Raw genomic sequence first — 22,677 nt, forward strand, 5'->3', positions numbered from 1 at the left:
ACTACCACTTTGGTTTTAAGCTTTGGAAAACGAGGGTAGTCTGTTGAGTTAAGTAAAGAAGTTGAAATGTTAAAGCTGTGGAAAAGTACTGAATTTGCCAAGAAAGGATCAAGGCTTAAGAAGTATACATAGTGAAGAGGAAAAAGTTTTGAATCAATTCTTAAAGGTGGCCTGTACAATACAGCCATAGAGGCCATAAGCACCCATTGCATGGATTGAACAGCAGGTGGATTTTTGAAGCGCCGTCCACCAGACCACAATACTAGATATCATTATACGTCTGACAACTGCAGGCAAATCCCCAACTATTGGGAATAGCCTTCTTTCAGGTACAATATATTGGATGATATGCCTTTTTAATTAATTTTTCCTATTTGTGGCATTTTCTTATTTCAGACCCGGGAAAACAAACTATTTTTTTTTATTTAAATTTTCAAGTCGAATTTTTCCTATTTGTGGCATTTTCTCATCCCCGGCCGACACGGGATAACTATGAGTACCACACAGGCTGGAACTTTGAGCTCCGACTTGTGGGGTCCATCGTTACCATGGAAAGCTTTGCTGAAAACTACCGGAAGCGTCCACAGGCTGCGGATGGTGGAAAGCTCCGTTTTTATGCGGAGTAGCTGGAAATGCGGCCACGGGCAGTCAGCGATTTTCGAGAGGAGAGTCTCAGTGAGGAATCAGGTGGCACTGGCTCTTAATTAAATACTGAGTGCCAATGATCCTCGAGATGACAAGGCGAGTTATTGGCGCTTTCAAATAACCAATGGCCAACATCAGCTTCTGGTCCCAGGTAAGGGGCGGCTGGAGGCTAGCGTCCGATTCTGAAGCAAGCGACTCGCCACAACGAGGGATACGTGTGCAATCCCACAAAACCCATGCCGTTGGGGCGCTGGGCCAGTAACCCGCCCCCGGTAAACTATGAGAAACAAAGGAATAGTAAAAACGGACCCCCCCAACGTTGACGACCCACGCAAACGAAAAAAGGACCATGATTTGCGGATCTGCACCTGGAATGTCCGCAGTCTTTATAGAGAAGGTGCAGTATACGAGCTGGCGAATGTATTAGAGATTAGAGTACAAGGTAGATATTACCACCTTACAGGAAGTGCGATGGACTGGGAATGGCGTCACTACAACACCAAACGGTGACGAACTATACTATAGCTGCTATAACACGAGGCATAAACTCGGCTGTGGATTTGTGGTTAGTCGGAGACTGAAACACCTTGTCTCCAGCTTTACTAAGGTGCATGAAAGGTTAGCCACAATTCGCATAGAAGCCAAATTCTTCAACAGCAGACTTATTTGTGCCCATGCCCCAACGGAAGATAAGGACGAGCATAACAAGGATATTTCACACGAGCGCCTAGAGAATAATTATGACCGCTGCCCCGCCCATGATATTAAAATCGTTCTAGGAGAAATCGTTCAGTCGGAAAGTTTAGCCTCCACGAGATAACGTCCAGTAATGGGTTGAGGCCGCGGCAAAAAACATGGTAGTCAGTAGCACCAGATTTCAACATAAAAATATTCACAAAGCCACATGGCTGTCACCCGATCAAAACGCCAGGAACCAAATTGATCACGTAGTGATAGATGGATGGCATTCATCCATTGTGTTCGATGTGGAGCGAATATAGATTCGGATCATTACACTGTTGCTGAAAAGATTCGCACCCGTTTAAGGATGGCGAGGAAAGGACGACCTGACACTACACGGAAGCTGGGCATTGAAAAGCTGCAAACACAACAGATGGCAGCGGCATAATCCACTCGACTAAGCCAACTGCTTGATGAAATCACTCCTTGTTCAGATGATATAATTGCGCAGTGGCAGACTATTGTCCACTCCATGGAAAATGCCGTGAAATTCGGACTTGGGTACAAGAAGATTCTTCCAAGAAACCCATGGTACGACCAAGAGTGTAGAGATGCTACTGAAGCCAAGAATGCGGCATAAAGAGCAACCCTGCAATCAGTAGCAACGCGCCAGATGAAGGAGAGGTATCGGGAGAAAAGGAGAGAGGAGAAACGTCTATTCCGCAAAAAGAAAAAGGCAATGGAAAGATGTGAGTGTGAGCGAATTGAGGTGTAAAGGAGTCAGAATGAAGTCCGGAAATTCGACCAAAGAATTAAACATCAAACCGATGGCTTTGGTGTGGGCACATCCTCCTGCAGAGACAAAGAAGGAAATATGGTAACTGCCACAGCGTGCTGAGGATATGGATTACTTTGGTGCAGTCACATCCTCCTGCAGAGACAAAAAGGAAATCTGGTAACTGACACAGATAGCATGCTGAGGATATGGAAAGAACATTTTACTTAACTGCTTGTGCCCGGCGTTGGCGACGAAGAGGATACCGCAGAACCAATCCCTGATGATGGTATAGAATGTTTACCACCAGTCAGAATGAGGTCCAAGTAGCAGTGACCCGACTGAAGAACAACAAGGCAGCAGGAGCCGACGGGTTACCTGCTGTACTATTTAAAACCAAAGGCGACACGCTAGTAAGGCGTATGCATCAGCTTACCTGCGCAATTTGGCTAGAAGTAGGCATATCCGATGATTGGAACCTCAGCATACTATGTCCCGTACATAAGCAAGGAGATAAGACGGAATGTGACAACTACAGAGGAATAAGTCTCCTCCCCATCGCATACAAGATACTCTCGAGCGTACTGTGTGAAAGATTAAAACCTAAAGTTAAAGAAATAATTGGGCCCTATCAATGCGGCATGCAGACCTGGTAAATCCACCCTGGATCAGATATTCACACTGCGCAAAATCCCGTAAAAGACCCGAGAAGGACAAATCAACACCAACCATCTCTGTGTTCTCTACAAAGCAGTTTTCGATACCCCTTTACGTTCAAAGGTATTTCAAGCCATGTCTGAGTTTGGTATCCCTGCAAAATTAATAAGAATCTGCAGGATGACACTTGCTGATACGCGTTCCCCAGTAAAAACAGGAAATAATCTTTTCAACCCATTCAATACCAAACGAGGTTTCAGACAAGGAGACATCCTAATATCCTACTGGAGAAGATTATACGAGATGCAGATATGAATAGATATGGCACACTAATCACAAGAGAACACATGCTACTCGCCAATGCCGACGATATCGACATCATACATCGGTTGTTGTAACAGTTTATTGTGTTCTATCTTTCGTCTGCTTCATTCAGTGTCAAAACCCAGGAACTCTGCGACTAAGATGGGGTGCGTCCACAGGGATCTGGGTCTGAGTCGAGCGGGTCTGGCCGGGCAGTTAAACAGGTGACGTGTATCGTGCGGTTCCTGGTTACAATCGGGACATACATGTTGCACGTCGGTATCAATCCTTGCTCTGTAGGAGTTAAGGCGGCTGCATCTGCCGGAACGTAATTGAGCCAGAACTACTCTGGTTTGCCGGGGGAGGTCGATTTCTTCAGGTGCAATGGGTGGCGGTCGTTCTCCAAGGACTACATTGACCCGATAGCGGTTTACCGCATGTGCTACCGTGTCTGCTTGAATGTTGTTTAGACCTGCTTGATATGCCGCTTGATCTAGAGGTTCTCTCTTGTAGCGCTGAACCTCACGCTCTAGATCATGTATATCTACCTAGGCACCGCCATAACCGAAACGAATGACACCAGTTTTGAGATAAAGCAAAGAATAATACTGTCAAACAGATGCTACTTTGGACTACGTAAGCAGTTTAGAAACAAGGCAACCTCTCGACAGACGAAGATTACACTCTACATGACTCTGATACTACCCGTGTTGTTATATGGTTCCGAGGCATGGGTACTTGTGAATACAGCTCAGGCAGTGAGAGAAAAATTCTTCGTAAAATATATGGACCAGTTTGGGTTAATGGAGAATATAAGCGACGCATGACCCACGAGCTGTGTGACGACATTAGCATAGTTACATGCATCAAAATACAACGGGTGTGTTGGCTAGGTGATATTATCAGAATGGATGAAGAATCTCCAGCAAAGAAGTCTTTTGAAGGCAAACATGGTGGTACACGCAAACAGGGAAGACCAAATGCCCGATGGAAAGATCAAGTGGTGGGAGACACCTCGCAACTTGGTGTCAGAGATTTTAGAATAAGTGCAGAAGATCAAGTTTGTCCCTGTCCCTTAGTGGAGTGTTCATGGACAAAATTCGCATTTGCATTTGCAGAAGATCAAAGCACTTGGAACGCTATCCTACGTTCGGCTAGTGAAACTAGTGTTCTGTCATAGCCAGTTAAAGTAAAGGCCACCGTAGCGCAGAGGTTAGCATGTCCGCCTGGGTTCGAATCCTGGCGAGAAAAAATTTTCAACGGTGGTTTTCCCTCCTAATGCTAGCAACATTTGTGAGTTACTTTGCCATGTAAAACTTCTCTACAAAGAGGTGTCGAACTGCGGCACGCCGTTCGGACTTGGCTATAAAAAGGAGGCCTCTCATCATAGAGCTTAAAACATGAATCGGACTGCACTCATTGATATATGAGAAGTGTGCCCCGTTCCTCATTGGAATGTTCATGGGCAAAATTTGTAGTTGCAAGGTATTTTCTCATCTCTCATTTCTTTATGGAAAGTCATTCCTCAAAGAAACGGAGGAACGCAATTTCGAGTTTCTTGGTTATGTTACGTCAAACTCTCAAACCACTCACTCTGCACCAACCTCGTACAGCACCAAGCAACGTCAACATCAGTTACACCAACAGCAATCATTTGATCGTGCGCTTCCAGACAATTAGAAAAAAAGTTAGTGGCGCACGGAAATGGTAGTGGACTTAAACATCAAATAGCACAGCACCATCATCAGGGGGCCGGGCACATAAAAAAAAACCTAAGCCTAAGAAGAGGTGACAAACTCCCTGCCGAAAAGTCAAACTTTACCACAAAAAGAGAAAAAGGAAATTACAAAAAATAAATAACAAAAAAAACACACACCGGCAGGCGTCAGACTTGTGTGCACAGTCCGCAACTATTTGACGCTTCAGTAATTTTGTATGTAAAGTTATGCCAAGCTGTTGGCCATCATCCCCCTCTTGCCATTGCACTGGCCACATTCCATCATTTGTAACCCTTAATATGCATAATTTTGGAATAATTATTGAAGAGACAGCAACAGAAAACAGTAGAGACAAAAATAGCTATGCACCCAACTCGTGCCAGGCACCAGACATAGAATTTCCATTTGAATATGTGGGCTGAAGTTTTCCACTTTGCGTTCCATATCCTGTATCGTATTTGTGTCTCCTGGCCATAGGGGCAGGTTACTGACTCTTCGCCCCCTTAGTCAGGTTGTTTTCGGCAAAAAGGTCAAGAAAAGTGGCATGTGCTGCAAATAGTTTGTGGTGGTTCATGGTCAATGGAGAGGAACAAGTGGCTTTGCTGTGCTTCCCATTGAAAATGTACCTGTGGGGTGGCAGTTGCTTTCCTAATTGTGCTGGTGCACACATGGCTTTTTTAGTTGGAAAAGGATGAGCATTTTCAATTTAAAATATTTTTGAAAGTTGGAGTATAATTTGTTATTTTGTTAACAATTTATGCAAGGTGTATGCACGGGTGCGTGTTTGCCAAGGACAATGCAGACAGGATACAAGTCACGGTACAGCTATTAGGACGGGTGTTTGAAACTAATGTCGTTAATTCTTGCAGAGTGTCATGTGGTGGAATTTTTCAGTGTTTTTTTGGTTTTATTGCTATAGCAACGAACTATTCTTTTTTTAATTTTAATAATATGTTTTAATTTTTAAGAAATTGAACAGTTCATTAAAAAATTTGTATTTTATAAAACTTTAAAAGAGATTACTTCGACGTCAACAACATAAGTATGTGTGTATATTAGACCGTCCCACACTGTAAAGGAGAAATTTGCAAATAGAGAAACGTATACTCTCCATTTTTTTCATTTTGATTCCAATAAGCAAAATGCAAAATACAGGGTGCGCCTGAGAAACTTACTTTGAGATCTTGAAAATGGCATCGGGTAAATAGTGACCCCAATGCGCAAACACTGAGTAAGTCGTTTTTCGTTTAAATTCATGTTCACTCTTTGCTGCATATCAATCCGTATGTCGGCAATGGCGTCGAGAATATTGTTCTTGAGGTGCGCTATAGTCCGTGATCGATCGACATAAACCGCACGGACTCTGATCAGAAGAGCGTGTCGACCATTGGATATCGCCTCTGAGTGAGATGAGGAACTTGATGAAATGTTGCTACAGCAATTACATTGGGTATCATGCAGTGTGTGGTGTGGTTCCATCTTTCTGAAACCACACGTTTTTATACCCTCCACCATAAGATGGGGGGTATACTAATTTCGTCATTCTGATTGTAACTACTCGAAATATTCGTCTGAGACCCCATAAAGTATATATATTCTTGATCGTCGTGAAATTTTATGTCGATCTAGCCATGTCCGTCCGTCTGGCCATGTCCGTGTCGAAAGCACGCTAACTTCCGAAGGAGTAAAGCTAGCCGCTTGAAATTTTGCACAAATACTTCTTATTAGTGTAGGTCGGTTGGTATTGTAAATGGGCCATATCGGTCCATGTTTTGATATAGCTGCCATATAAACCGATCTTGGGTCTTGACTTTGTTATGATATCCAACAACTGTGCCAAGTATGGTTCAAATCGGTCCATAACCTGATATAGCTCCCATATAAACCGATCTTGGGTCTTGACTTCTTGAGCCTCTAGAGGGCGCAATTCCTATCCGATTTGGCTGAAGTTTTGCATGACGTATTTTACTTTTACTTTCAACAACTGTGCCAAATAAGGTTCAAATCGGTGCATAACCTGATATAGCTGCCATATAAACCGATCTGGGATCTTGACTTCTTGAGCCTCTAGAGGTCGCAATTATTATTCGATTTGCCTGAAATTTTGTACGACGGATTCTCTCATGACCATTAACATACGTGTTTATTATGGTCTGAATCGGTCTATAGCCCGATACAGCTCCCATATAAATCGATCTCTCTATTTTACTTCTTGAGCCCACAAAGAGCGCAATTCTTATTCGAATTGGCTGACATTTTACATAGGTATCCAACATAAATATAATTTAATTGTGGTCCAAACCGGACCATATCTTGATATCGCTCTAATAGCAGAGCAAATCTTTTCGTATATCCTTTTTTTTTTGCCTAAGAAGAGATGCCGAGAAAAGAACTCGACAAATGCGATCCATGGCGGAGGGTATATAAGATTCGGCCCGGCCGAACTTAGCACGCTTTTACTTGTTCAAGTTCATTTCCTTGAGTCTTGGAAGAAAAAATTCCCCGACCATGTTCTAGTAACGAGCTGCATTCACGGAAACTGCGTCCGATTCCTTAAAAATACAAACAATAAGGAGCGATTCCGAAGTTCTGAAATCGTCACTCTCTTAAGCTAGTCCAAATCGATTAAATTGTGCGATTTTCGAAGGATGGAAGACTACTATAAAATTTATCAATACCTATACTTCAATACCTTACATATAGAAGGTTAGTAAATTTTCTTCTTAAATATTTTCAATAAATATATACATACATAATTTTTATACCCACCACCATAGGAAGGGGTATACTAATCTAGTCCTTCCGTTTATAACACCTCGAAATATTCATTTACGATCCCATAGAGTGTAAATATTTTGGTTCACCGCGACATAACGATAGCGGTCGTACGAGTAAAGCTAGTCGTCGTTGTAGGTCGTTGGGGATTGCAAATGGGCCATATCGGTTCAAATTTGGATATAGCCCATATATAAACCGATCCCCGGAGTTGACTTTTTTTTTTATTCGGTTTGGCTGAAATTTGGAATAAAGACTTAAGTTACGACTTCCAACAACCATGCCAAGTATGATCTCAAACGGTTTATAAACAGATATAGGCCCCATATAAACCGATCCCCAAAATAGACTTTTTGAGCCCTTAGAAGCCTCAATTTTCATTCGATTTGGATGAATTTGGAAACAAATACTTGAGTTATGACTTCCAACATCCATGCCAGGTCTGATTTAAATCGGTCTATGAATAGATATAGTCCCCATATAAACTGATGCCCGGATTTGACTTTGTCAGCCCTTAGAAGCCTACATTTTCATCAGATTTGACTGACTTACTTAGAAGCCTAAATTTTCATCCAACGCTAAGAAGGAGAAGAGATAGACCCATTGACAAGTATACCAATCGACCCACAATCACTTTCTGTGAGTCCATGTTATCTTGTAATCAAAGTGCAGGTCGTATTTGTTATCCAATCATCACGAAATTTTTGGCCCAAGGATGGACGCTATTGATTTTGGTAAAAATCGGTTTATATTTATATATAGCTACCATGTATATGTATAGCCTGATTTGCACTTAAATGGCCGTAGAAGCTACAATTTTCAACCGATCTGCACAAAATTTAGCACAGATTGTTGTTACTGATTTTAATAGATCTGCAAAATTTTCATCAAAATCGGTTCAGATTAAGATATAGCTCACATACATATGTATCGCCCGATTTTTACTTAAATGGCCGTAGAAGCTACAATTTTCAACCAATCTGCACAAAATTTAGCACAGATTCTGTTGCTGATCTTTATACATCTACAAGATTTCATCAAAATCGGTTCAGATATGGGTAGAGCTCCCATATATATGCATCGGCCGATTTGCACTTAAATGACCGTAGTAACTCCAATTTTCAACCAATCTGCACAAAATTTGGGGTGTAATTTTCTGCAACTGAAGATAACATATCTGCAAGATTTCATCAAAATCGGTTCAGATTCAGATATAGCTCCCATATATATGTATCGCCCGATTTTTACTTATATGGCGGTAGAAGCTACAATTTTCAACCGATCTGCACAAAATTTGGCACGGATTGTTTTGCTACTGATTATAACATATCTGCAAGATTTCATCAAAATCGGTTCAGATCTGGGTATAGCTCCCATATATATGTATCGCCCGATTTGCACTTGAATGACCGTAGTAACTCCAATTTTTAACCGATCTGCACAAAATTTGGCACGGATTGTTTTTCAACTGATGATAACATATCTGCAAGATTTCATAAAAATCGGTTCAGATTATAATATATCTCCCATATATATGTACCGCCCGATGTTTACTTAAATGGCGGTAGAAGCTAAAATTTTCAACCGGAATTTTCTCTTACTGAAGATAACATATCTGCAAAATTTCATCAAAATCGGTTCAGATTTAGATATAGCTCCCATATATATGTATCGCCCGATTTGCACTTTAATGACCATAGTAACTCCAATTTTCAACGAATCTGCACCAAATTTGGTTGGGTTGTTTTGCTACTGATCTTAACATACTTGCAAGATTTCATCAAAATCGGTTCGGATTTGGATTTAGCTCCCATATATATATATATCGCCCGATTTACACTTATAATGCTGTAATAAACACAATTTGTAACCGATCTACACAAAATTTGGCACGGATTGTTTTGTTACTGTTCTTAACATATCTGCGAGATTTCATCAAAATCGGCTCAAATTTGGATGTAGCTCCCATACATATTTAGCCGGATTTTCAATTATATGGCCGTAGTAACAACAATTTTCAAACGATCTGTTTGAAAGTCGGTTGAGATTTAGTTATAGCCCTATATATAGATGCCTCATATACAGCCCTCATATACCTCCTGGTGAAACCATCAGAAAAAAATTCAGCGGTGATTCTCCACTCCTAATGCTGGCAATATTTGTGAGGTACTATGCCATGTAAAACTTCTCTCTAAAGATGTGTCGCCCTGCGGCACGCCGTTCGTACTTGGCTATAAAAATAAGGCCCCTTATCATTGAACTTAAACTTGAATCGGACTGCACTCATTGATATGTGAGAAGTTTGCCCCTGTTCCTTAGTGAAATGCTCATGGGCAAAATTTGCATTTTGCTTCATATACATGTGTATTTATATATTGCCCGAATTTATAATTGTAGGTTAGGTGTAGGGTATTATATAGTCGGCTCCGCCCGACTTTTGCCTTTCCTTACTGGTTTTTTTTGCGGGCCAGGATGGGATGTGACGTGTACTTTTTTCGCCTTATACGCCTTATAACGGTACCAGCTACAAAACCAACACTGTGTCACCTCTGGGGACTAGTTCCACCTCGGAATCGCTTTCGCATTACTTCGAGGAGGACTCCATATCTGTTGATTGATAATCTATATCATCTTTTTGGTGTTAGCGTCCAGATCCACGCATTAATCCTCTACGCCGATGTATCCAGGTCCATCTTCATCCTGCGCAGTACTTGTTCATCGTGTCTTATCACCGCCTCCCAGTTCTTCTTGTCTTCCAGCATCCTCTGGACTATGTCCCAGGCGTAACGTCGCCAATCGCTGTTTCCAGTTCCCCGCGTCTTTCGACCAAGCCCCCGCAGTGGAAGAACGTGCGTTCCACATCGCCTGCTACCTTTAGCGCTTGCTAGAAGAGCATTTAATAATATTGTTTCGTGCTAAACAAAAATTGTATTGGGTTGCCCAAAAAGTAATTGCGGATTTTTCATATAGTCGACGTTGACAAATTTTTTCACAGCTTGTGACTCTGTAATTGCATTCTTTCTTCTGTCAGTTACTTTTAGTTTGCTTTAGAAAAAAAGTGTAAAAAAGTATATTTGATTAAAGTTCATTCTTTTATGTTTAAGTTTTATTAAAAATGCATTTACTTTCTTTTAAAAAATCCGCAATTACTTTTTGGGCAACCCAATATTTTAAATGTTGAAGCTGGATATCCATTGCTCGTCGGCTTTCAATTTTGTTGACCTCATCTGTTTTCAATCCGTGTTGTGAATCACTTTAATCAATCCATTGTCATTTAGTTCAACAGAAATTAAATACAATGGCTATGATTGTTAGCCATCTCTATTATTTCTTTGTTACAATAAATTGTGTAAAATTGGCTTAATAATTTGATAAAATAAACACAGTTATTAACTAAACAAACACAATTTTTGCAACTATTTTACATGGCTTAACATCATATAAATACAAAATGCATGCCACACGATGAAACATACCTATTTCGGGCATACTTCATGGTGGATTATCTAGATAACATTTAGAAACAATGCTAGTGAGTGTTCTTTACTGTTTTCTATTGGGCGCCTATGCATTTGCTGTTGAAGATCTGGAAGAACTTTTCAAGCAAACCAAAATAGTCCCAGATGTGCTGGAAGAAGCTCCAAAAGAGAAATTAATGGTATGTATGTTAGGAATCCTTAACAGGACCATCGCAGTAACAGTGCTACTTTGCAGGTAAAATTGGAAAATGGTCTGGAAGTGGGCGATAATATGGAAGTCAAACCTGCTGATACTTTATCAGCCCCCAACATTGACTGGCCATTAGTCGATGCAGAAAAATTTTACACCGTCTACATGGGATGTCCTGATGCTCCAGATCCCAAAGATCCCCGTTGGAGTGAGTCATTACATTGGTTGGTCGTCAACGTACCAGGCAATCAAATAGACAAGGGTGACGAGTACTGTCCATTTGTGGGACTATTTCCTCCGAAAAATGTTGGCTTCATGCGTTACGTTTATTTGGTTTATGAACAGCCAAATAAAATGAAGTTTGATGAAAAAGTTATTGATGACAATGATGGCATGGCTCACATGCATTTTAAAATAAAGAAATTTGCTGAGAAATATAAACTGGGCACACCGGTGGCTGGTAATATTATACGGGCTCAATGGGATGAAATGGTACCACAGTTGCATACGCAATTGGGCCTGGTGCTTAAAGAGTAGACAACTTCGCATGGGCATACAGCAGAGAAATTAAAATGGTTTGATTTTATAATACCTTCGTATGTATTTTCCTATATTAAAAACTCTAGCTCAAGACCTTAACTTTTATCAATACACAATGTTCTTACTACACAGGCCGAAAAGTAAAAAAAAAAAACATTTATATAAAAATTTCCATTTAATCATGAGTTCTGTAATTCTTATTATGAATGAATAAAAATAGTAAAGCACGCACACACAGCATATCACGTATACCACATGATAATATTCTTGCATAAGGAAATTAAAAAAAATAAGGAGGTTGATCCTAGGACTTTCCTGTCACGCTGCTGGATCACGGCTCGTATTGTTGTGTGCTCTCGAAAGCCATATGCCTATTATTCTGCAATCTTTGTATATTCCATTTTTTTGTTCCGTAGCCGTTGAGTGTAGCGGATGAGTTTTTTTTTTCGCTCTTCAAAGAAAACAAAAATATCCGTATCTCGGAGTAGGTACTACCTAATGCTAATTTTGCCCATGAACATTCCACTAAGGAACAGGGGCAAACTTCTCACCTATCAATGAGTGCAGTCCGATTCAAGTTTAAGCTCAATGATAAGGGGCCTACTTTTTATAGCCGATTCCGAACGGAGAGAAGTTTTACATGGCATAGTACCTCACAAATGTTGCCAGCATTAGGAGGGGAAAACCAACGCTGAAAATTTTTTCTGATGGTCTCGCCAGGATCCGAACCCTGGTGATCAGCGTCATAGGCGGACATGTTAACCTTTGTGCTACGGTGGCCTCCACAGGTACTACCTAGAAGAGAAAATATTAAAGCCTTTTTCAAGTAGGCTAGAAATGGACTCCAAAGACTCAACAGCTGCGATGGTGGCGTCAGACCGTAGGGTGTTGTCCCTCCTCCTATAGGTGTGGGTTCCTTGGCAACTGTAGTCGAGAGTAATGCTTCAAGCGCACAACTAGTCGTCAGACTTATTAATGAGGAAGAGACGGATAAACCAGAGGGATGCACAGTTCCTCCCCAGTCTTTAAGTAAAGGTTGGTGTTTCGGAATCGAATTCAGACAGCGACGGTGTCAATGAAACAATCATCGTAGCCGAATCGAGAGATAAGGGCAGCGGGATGACAGCAGAAGTGAGCGATGATTTACCTAAGCTTACAAGCAAACCGAGAAAGCGATTCGGGATACAGCGAAGGAAACAGAGGAGTATGTACTGGCAACGCAATCGGACGAAAGTGCAGGATGCTCGAAAGGATGGAACTAAAATTCCAAGTACTTCTACGGAAGCTGGAAAGAGAATCAGGTCTCCAGTGCCTTGGCAACTTTAGTCGAGAGTAATGCTTCAAGCGCACAACTAATCGTCAGACTTATTAATGAGGAAGAGACGGATAAACCAAAGGGATGCAGAGTTCTTCCCCAGCCTTTAAGTAAAGTTGCTGTTTCCGACCCGAATTCAGACAGCGACGGTGTCAATGAAACAGTCATCGCAGCCGAATCGAGAGATAAGGGCAGCGGGATGACTGCAGAAGTGAGCGATGGCTTTGCTAAGCTCACAAGCAGACCGAGAAAGCAATCCAGGACACGACGAAGAAGACAGAGGAGTATGTACCGGTAGCGCATTCGGGCGAAAGTGCTGGATGCTGGAAGAGATAGTACTGAAATTCCAAGCACTTTTACGGAAACTGGAAAAAGAATCAGATCTCCCGAAGAGCATAACACTGCTGAAATAATGAAGAAGAAAAAGAGCTCCCCGCTTTGAAGTAAATGCAAATGCAAATTTTGCCCATGAACATTCCACTAGGGAACAGGCGCAAACTTCTCACATATCAATGAGTGCAGTTCGATTCAAATTTAAGCTTAATGATAAGGGGCCTCCTCTCTATTGCCGGCGTGTCGCAGTGCGATACCTCTTTGCAATGTTTTACATGGCATAGTACCTCACAAATATTGCCAGCATTAGGAGGGAAAACCACCGCTCAAAATTTGTTCTGATGGTCTCGCCAGGATTCGAACCCAGGCGTTCAGCGTCATAGGCGGACATGCTAACCTCAGAAAAATTAAGCCAGCCATCCCGCAATACAGAGCCCAGACAGTGTCCTTCGGAGGTAGACAAAGTCGGAACAGGAACGAAGGAAGCGCGCACGGACCCTGAGTCTTCATGGAGGTCTGTGACTTTCAATAGCAGGCCACAGCCATCACAGAAGGGAAGATGGTCGCTGAGAATGGTAAGGAGACGCCCCCTTACCTCCGTCTGCCTGTCGAAAGCACTAACTTTTGAAGGGGTAAAGCTAGCCGCTAGGAATTTGGCACAAATACCTTTTATTAGTGTAGGTCGGTTGGGATTGTAAATGGGCCATATAGGTCCATGTTTTGACATAGCTGCCATATAAACCGATCTTGGGTCTTGACTTCTTAAGCCACTACAGGGCGCAAAATTTTATCCGATTTAGCTGAAATTTTGCATGAGGTGTTTTTTAATGATTTTCAACAACGGTGCTAAGTATTGAAATCGGTATATAACCTGATATAGCTGTCATATAAACCGATCTGGGGTCGTGACTTTTTGAATCTCTATAGGGCGCAATTCTTATCCGATTTAGCTGAAATTTTGCATGACGTGTCGTCATGACTTCCAACAACTGTGCCAAGTATCGGTTCATAACCTGATATAGCTGCCATATAAACCCACCTTGAATCTTGGCTTCTTGAGCCACTAGAGGGCGCAATTCTCATCTGATTTGAACGAAATTTTGCACGAAGTGTTTTGTTATTATTTCCAACAACTTGGCCAAGTATGGTTCAAATCGGTCTATAACCTGATATAGTTGTCATATAAACCGATCTGGGGACTTGACTTCTTGAGCTTCTAGAGGGCACAATTCTTATCCCACTGGAATGACTTCCATGACTTCCAACAAATGTGCTGAAAATGGCTCAAATCGGTCAATGACATGATATTGCTGCCATATAAACCCATCTTGAATCTTGACTTCTTGAGCAATTCTTATCCGATTTGAATGAAATTTTGCACGAAGTATTTTGTTATTATTTCCAACAACTTTTCCAAGTATGGTTCAAATCGGTCCATAACCTAATATAGTTGTCATATAAACCGATCTGGGGACTTGACTTCTTGAGCTTCAAGATGGCGCAATTCCTATCCGATTTGGCATGACGTATTTTATAATAACTTTCAAAAACTGTGCCAAATAAGGTTCAAATCGGTTCATAACCTGATATAGCTGCCATATAAACTGATCTGGGATCTTAGACTTCTTGAGCCTCTAGAGGTCGCAATTATTATCCGATTTGCCTGAAATTTCGTACGATAGATCCTCTCATGACCATCAACATACGTGTTTGTTATGTTCTGAATCGGTCTATAGCCTGATACAGCTCCCATATAAATCGATCTCTCTATTTTACTTCTTGAGCCCCCAAATGGCGCAATTCTTATTCGAATTGGCTGACATTTTACACAGGTCTTCAACATTTAATATTATTGTGGTCCGAACCGGACCATATCTTGATATCGCTCTAATAGCAGAGCAAATCTTTTCTTTTATCCTCTTTTGCCTAAGAAGAGATGCCGGGAAAAGAACTCGACAAATGTGATCCATGGTAGAGGGTATATAAAATTCGGCCCGGCCGAACTTATTACGCTTTTACTTGTTTAATTTTGAAATTATGTTAAGTAAAAAAATATGTTGTTACTATTTAAAAAAATGACGTGCTCGGAGTCAGAGTCGCGAAATCTTCTCGGAGAAATTTTCTCCGCAGCTCTGTTTCCAACAATAGTGCCAAGTTTGATTTAAATTGGTCTATAACCTGGTATAGCTCCTATATGAACCGATTACCCGATTTGACTTCTTGAGCTCTTAGAAGACTCAATTACTATCCGATCTGGTTAAATTTTGCGTATATTGTTCTCTTATGACTTTTAAAAACAGCGCGAAGTATGATCCAAATCTGAGCCTAGCCTAATATGGCTGCCAATTAAATGGATCTCCCGAATTTGCCATACTGAACCCTTCGATGCCGAAATTGTTGTCTGATTTAGATGAAATTTTGCACGTAGTGTTGACTTCCCATATACATGGTAAGTATTGTCCAAAACAGTCTTTAACCTGACGTTGTTTCCATATAAACTGATCTCCCGATTAGTCTATGTCTCTATGGTGGCGGGTTCTCAAGATTCGTCCCAGTCGAACTGAGCACATTTTTACTTGTTACATTATAATTTTTATGACAAAAGTTTGACATGACAAACACAAGGTAGAGCAAACGACCAGCACACTTTCTACCTTCACCCAAACACCTTGCATAAATGCCACAGTAATTTACAAATGAAAAATGCTGTAATATGCAACCAGTACAATTAATATTGCCGCCACAAGCACTTCCACCCAAGCATGCAAACGAGTAACGCATGCCAATAAAATGCACTCGTTACACCTCACTGACCATAAACCACCCAGTGCATTGTGACACATGCCACTTTCTTGACCTTTGGCTAAAATGCAACTTGTCCAACTTGGGGAGGAACAGTCATTTAGTACCTACCTGTATCACAAAAGGATGTGAGACGCCAAGTTTATATGCGTAAGTAACCAATTGTAAGAAACTAACCCCCCTAGAAAAGTACAATACCAATATAAAGCCTTGCAGGAAGTACAATAGATGTTACTAGGTGCTACAACACAAACGGGTGGAGCGTTGTATTATAGCTGATGTGATATAGGTATGATTTGGATTTGTGGTTCAAGGGATACTACAACACCTAGTCTCCAGACTTACTCTGCCGGATGAAAGGCTAGCCACAAATGGAAGCCACCGTAGTGCAGAGGTTAGAGTATCCGCCTATGACGCTGAACGCCTGGGTTCGAATCCTAGCGAGAGCATCAGAAAAATTTTTCAGCGGTGGACATACACTTAAGCCAGTAATCGCCTTATTGTGAGATCTTAATATTAACAATTAAGAGCGTGCTAAGTTCGGACAAGCCGAATCTTATATACCCTCCACCATGGATCGCATTTGTCGACTTCTTTGCGCGGCATCTCTTTTAAGGCAAACAATGAATAATGGATAAGAATTATTATGCTATTGGAGCTATATCAAGTTTTAGTCTAATTCGAACCATAAATGAATGGAATCGTGACGGCCACAATAGAAGTCATTGGGAAATATTTGAGTCCATTCGGATAAGAATTGTGCCCTATAGAGGCTCAAGAAATAAAATCGGGAAATCGGTTTATATGGGAGCTGTATAAGGCTATAGATCGACTCAGACCATACAGACCGCTGAAGGTCATGGGAGAAGCCGTTGTTCACAATTTCAGCCAAATCGGATAAGAATTGCGCCCTCTAGTGAGTCAAGGTCCAAGATCGGTTTATATGACAGCTATATTAGGTTACGGACCGATTCAAACCATACTTAGCGCAATTGTTAAAAGTCATAACAAAACACTTCAAGCAAAATTTCAGGTAAATTGGATGAGAATTGAGCCCCCTAGTGGCTCAAGAAGTCAAGATCCAAGATCGGTTTATATGCTAGCTATATCAGGTTATTGACCGATTTGAACCATACTTATCACACTTGTTGTTCGAGGTAACAAAAAAACACTTCATGCAAATTTTCAGCCAAATCGGATAAAAATTGCGCCCTCTAGAGGCTTAAGAAGTGAAGATCCCAGGTTGGTTTATGTGGCAGCTATATCAGGTTATGCACCATTCGCTAGTGGCTCAAGAAGTCAAGTTCCAAGATCGGTTTATATGGCAGCTATATTAGGTTATGCACCGATTTGAAGGATTACGAAGCACGGAAGTCATTACAAAACATTTTATGCAAAATGTCAGTCAAATGGGAAAAGAATTGCGCCCTCTAGAGGCTTAAGAAGTCTAGATACCAGATCGGTTTATATGGCCGCTATATAAGGTTATGTACCGATTTGAACCATACTTAGCGCAGTTGATAGTAGTCATATTGAAACACTTTGTGCAAAATTTCAGCCTAATCGGGTGAGAATTGCGCCCTCTAATGGCTCAAGAAGTCAAGATCGGTTTATATGGCAGCTACACTGATAGAAAAATGACGGTAATTTGCCAATACCACCTGGTATTATTTTATTCACGTCATTGGCAAAGATTTTTAATACCATTTGGTATTAATTCAATACCAGACAGAGGAGGTTATTAAGAATTGACTGCGTCACATTTGTATCTCGTCATGGCGCCATAAGTGTTTTTGAGCTTTATACTTAAAATATTGACGCCATTATAAAATATTGATATAATATTGATAAATAAATGCGTAAAAACCTGTTCAAATACTCGAAAGCGGTGGAAATGGAAATAGCACAAATTCAGTGGACATTCTACATGGATGGAATAATCAATAACGGATTGGTACTAAAACCAATAACGGTTTGGTGCTAAAACCAATAATAGATTGGTATTAAAACCAATACCATTTCGGAAATAAGACTCGTACCAAATGGTACTATTCATTTTATGTTCTATCCATACCATCTGGTATTGCTTTTCTACCATACGGTATTGCGTTACTATCAACACCATATGGTACTGAAATGAGCACGTTTGGTATCAACTTTTCTCTGGGTGTATATCAGGTTATAGACCGAGTTGAACCATACTTAGCAGAGTTGTTTAAAGTGATAACAAAACATTTCATGCACAATTTCAGCCAAATCAGATGAGAATTGCGCCCTCTGGTGGTTTAAGAAGTCAAGATCCAAGATCGGTTTATATGGCAGCTGTATCAAAACATAGACCGATTTGACCAATTTACAATCCTAATCGACCTACACTGATTAGAAGTATTTTTGCAAAATTTCAAGGGCCTACCTTTACTCCTTCAAAAGTTAGCGTGCTTTCAACAGACGGACGGGCGGACAAGTCTAGATATCGACTTAAAATGTCATGGTGATCAAGATTATATATACTTTATGGGGTTTTAGCCGAATATTTCGAGGTGCGACAAACGAAATTATGATACCCCCAATTTATGATGGAGGGTATAAAAATGAAAGTGTTGCACTTTTTTTGTTTGACTCAAAAATGGCTGAACCGATTTTCATGAAATTTTCACAGATGGAAAAGTTTAGTCATCCGGTGAAAATCGCGAGGGGTCAACCATCCCTCTAATCACAATTTCCAAAAACGCCAGATCTGGGAGATGGGTGCATCAATTTAAGCGAAATTTTGTATGTCCTTTTATGGTAACACAAAAATGGAGTAAAAGTTTGGAGTCAAATAACCTGGGGGACGCCCTACCCCAAAACCCTCCCAAACGGGCATGTTTATCGAATGGAACAACATTCCTATCAAATGAATGGTATTTAAGAGTAGAGAACGAACTTGATATAACAATTCGACCTCAAGTTTCAGGGGCCCCCTAATCCCTCAAAACAGCCCAAAAATGATTGCGGCATTGCGGGTATCAAATAAAAGATAATTGGAAATAGAATACGCAAATTATATACATTATTGGGGTTAAGTCCCAGGGAGGTCAGCTCACCCCAAAAATCAAATCCAAACGGAAATATAGGCCGATCGGGACAATATGGAATTCAAACGAAAGGTACACGAGAGTGGAATGCGAAACCATGCGGGTCGCCCCACCCCAAAATTATTATCCAAATGGACATTAACACCGAACGGGACAAGATGGGACTCAAACTAAAGGTATTTGAGAGTAGAATATGAAAATTTATATAAAAATGTGGGTTAATTCCCGGGGAGTCGGTCTATCCCAAAATTATGCCCCAAATGGACAAGTATACAAAACGGTACAATATGAGATTCAAATGGAAGTTATTTGAGAGTTAAATACGAATATAAATAACTTTCAAATTTAGACCATGTCAAAAGGGGCCCGCAAACACTTATGGGTATAGCGAAGCATACCGGCTCAGATAGTTATGTGTAAATTAAGAAATATGCATTGGAATGTGCTTAAGAATTCCTATGGGCCCTCGGTAGCCGAGCAAGCTTACGCATGGACTGTCAGATCGTAGGTCGTGGGTTCGATTTCCAACAGGAACCTTGGTCTGTCTGACCTAAAATTATCTCAGCGAGACTGTGAAGGACTGACACACTTAGGTTAGGTTAGATTGAAAAGAGGGTGCAGTTATCGGGTTGTTGTGCGCTCTATAAACTATAAAGTAACCTCTAAAAAGTAAATTTTAAGTCAGGAGTTCCCTGCTACTTACAAAATCCTTAATTGTTTTCAATGCCACTCCCCTAAGTTGGTTCATGTCTGATATTGTGTCTCCACCTAAATACCGGCAGCTCTTGTACTCGAAAGCCGGGCAATGACAAAGCAAATGATCCAACGTCTCATCATCTTTCTCGCATGTCCTACACATGCTATTACTTGCCACACCGATTTTACATAAGGGAGCTTGTAGTCCTATGTGTCTCGTTATGATACCAATAGCTATACTGACCTCCAATAATAGTCTCGTCTTCTCACGATCTGGATCCCCCCATAGGATTTTCGCCGTCCTACCGACCGTTTCGCTGTTCCACAATGTTGTATGCGCATTAGTCGCCCACTCCCTTAACTCGGACTGCGTCGACCCGAAAGGCTTCGGGTGAACCAAGTTTATTGACGGCAGTCCTCTGGCCTACACCGCCAAATCATCTGCCGTTATGGCCCGGCACCCAAACGATGCGGGTTCTCCCATCCTCAGAGAAGGCGTTAATCTCCTTCTTATACTGCAAGACTGTTCGTGACCTTACCGTCATGGTTGTTATTGCCCTTATGGCAATTTTACTGTCGGTAAAGATGTTCACACTCGACGTCCTCGCGTTAGCACCACACCACTTCACGCATTCCGTGATCGCCCGGATCTCCGCCTGCAGGACCGTATTATGGTCAGGCAGAATAAAAACAGATGTCAGTCCCTGGGATTTCAATGTAAACCCCCGAAACCACCCTGTCCTCTAGCTTTAATCCATCCGTGTAACATGATCTTCCAGATGGCAATACTAGGGTTCAGTCAATCCAAGACTATGCCGATGGCAGCAGTGCGTCGCATTCGACTTCAACTCACGTATCCGATCGGAAACCTCTCCACTTCCTTCCAGGTTTCCTATCGTCGCCTCGATTATACCGCGATGGTATGAGCTGCTCCCATCCTCAATCCATTCTCCCATCGCCTTAAGTCTCATAGCCGCAGTGACTGCCTCACACTTAATCTGTATGTCAATGGGTCGGATATCTAGAATAGTCTTCAGTGCCCTAGTGAGCGTGGTCCCCATTGCTCCGCCTATGCCAAGACAACATGTTCTCTGAACCTGTTGTATGGTCCTTATGTTGCACTTTTCTCCATAGCAGTCCACCAAACTACTGAGGCGTAAGTAAGTATTGGTCTAATCACGTTCGTGTAGAGCCAGTGGACTATCCTAGGATTCAGGCCCCATTTCGAGCCTACGGCCCGTCTACATAGTGCCAAACATCTGTGAGCCTTCTCAGTACTCTCCTGAATGTGACACTTCCAATTCAGTTTCCTGTCCAAGATCACACCTAAGTATTTGACCTTGCCAGATATCGAAATCGTCTTATTGAGAAACGTCGTGCGTTAAATTGGCCCACCTTCGACTTCCTCGTGAACAGGCATATTTCAGTCTTCTCTGGGTTAACATTGAGACCTTTGGGTCTAGCCCAGTCATATGCCATATGCAAGACCCTTTCGGCCCTTCTGCATAGCTGGTTCCAGTCCTTACCCCTTGGAATCGTCTGCGTAGCAGACTGGTTCAAATCCCTCCTCAGTCAGCATCCGTAATAAGTCATTTATGGAGGTCACACATAGGAGTGGCGGTAAAATGCCCACCTGTGGCGTGCCCCGTGCCACTTTCTCCCTTATATTTATGCCATTGGACACTCAATTTATCCACCTGCTTATCCACTCTCTAAGGACCGGGTCCACCCGGTACTGGTCTAAGGATTGGATTAGTCTATCGGTCCGCACATTGTTAAAAGACCCCTTGATGTTTATGCACAACCTCGTGCAGGGCAGTCTCCACCGACCATCCCTTGACATAGGCATGCTGTTTGTATTTGAGCAGTTCGCTGGATGTCCTACTCTTTATCATGGTGTCCACAATACGTTCCATGGTTTTGAGTAGAAAGGACGTATGGTCTGCAGGCCTTTGGTGTCGCATAACTTGCCTTGCCGGGCTTAGGTATAAACACCACCCTTGCCTCCTACCAGGTTTTCGAAGTATATGAAAGTCCTAGGCACGCTGTGAAAATTTTGGCCAGACGAGGAGTCAGATAGTCTGCCTCTTTCTGTAGTTACGACGGAAATATTCCATCAGGTCTGGGTAACTTAGTGGTTTAAATCTCCTCAAGGATTCCTTCACCATAAATTCCGTTATTATAAACCTTCGATCAACGTCATTATTCCAAGATTCCGGTGTCTCCGTTAGTCCCGTCGTATCCTGTGGAAAATGGGTTTTCATCAAAAGTCTCAACATGTCCACCGTTGTCTCTGCTCTCACTCTCATATCGTCTGAAGTTTCAGTTTGGACATGGGTTTTCGATGCCACAATTATCTAATCTAACCTTACACAACTAACCCTGCGAGAAAGCTTACACCAAAAATTCAGTGTTTACATTCAAAAAAAAACTAGCATTTACTCGCGTTTACAGCATTGGAAAAATATGAGAATGTTGCTGAAATGCACTTGTTTCCACAAAATCTTTTTGGATGGCTAAGTTAGCAGATAAAGTATGTGAGAAAATATTTCCAAAGAAATATTCAACTGCACGCACTATAATAAAATCCCGACTCATATAAAAACACCGACCGTACCATAATCTTGGTAAAATAAAAATATAAAAAAATATTGTGTGGAGCAAAACTATCTGGGTAAGTAATTGAAGAAT

General features: G+C 41.5%; 1 protein-coding gene across 1 annotated transcript; it reads left to right on the top strand.

The window, feature by feature from the left end:
- Positions 1 to 11,035: 11,035 nt before the first annotated feature.
- LOC106087776 (putative odorant-binding protein A5) lies at positions 11,036 to 12,012 on the top strand. Its single transcript, XM_013252944.2, has 2 exons — positions 11,036 to 11,212; positions 11,269 to 12,012. The coding sequence occupies exons 1-2, from the start codon at positions 11,081 to 11,083 to the stop codon at positions 11,758 to 11,760; spliced, it is 624 nt and encodes a 207-aa protein (XP_013108398.1). The 5' UTR covers positions 11,036 to 11,080; the 3' UTR covers positions 11,761 to 12,012.
- The last annotated feature ends 10,665 nt before the right edge of the window (positions 12,013 to 22,677 follow it).

The sequence above is a fragment of the Stomoxys calcitrans genome, chromosome 3 (assembly GCF_963082655.1).
Source record: "Stomoxys calcitrans chromosome 3, idStoCalc2.1, whole genome shotgun sequence".
In the NCBI taxonomy this organism is placed as follows: domain Eukaryota; kingdom Metazoa; phylum Arthropoda; class Insecta; order Diptera; family Muscidae; genus Stomoxys; species Stomoxys calcitrans.

Bases quoted from the DNA above. Each gene is read 5' to 3' on its own strand.
- LOC106087776 (XM_013252944.2), top strand. From the start codon at position 11,081: ATGCTAGTGAGTGTTCTTTACTGTTTTCTATTGGGCGCCTATGCATTT. The intron at 11,213-11,268 runs GTATGTATGTTA...GCTACTTTGCAG, and splicing joins CTCCAAAAGAGAAATTAATG to GTAAAATTGGAAAATGGTCT.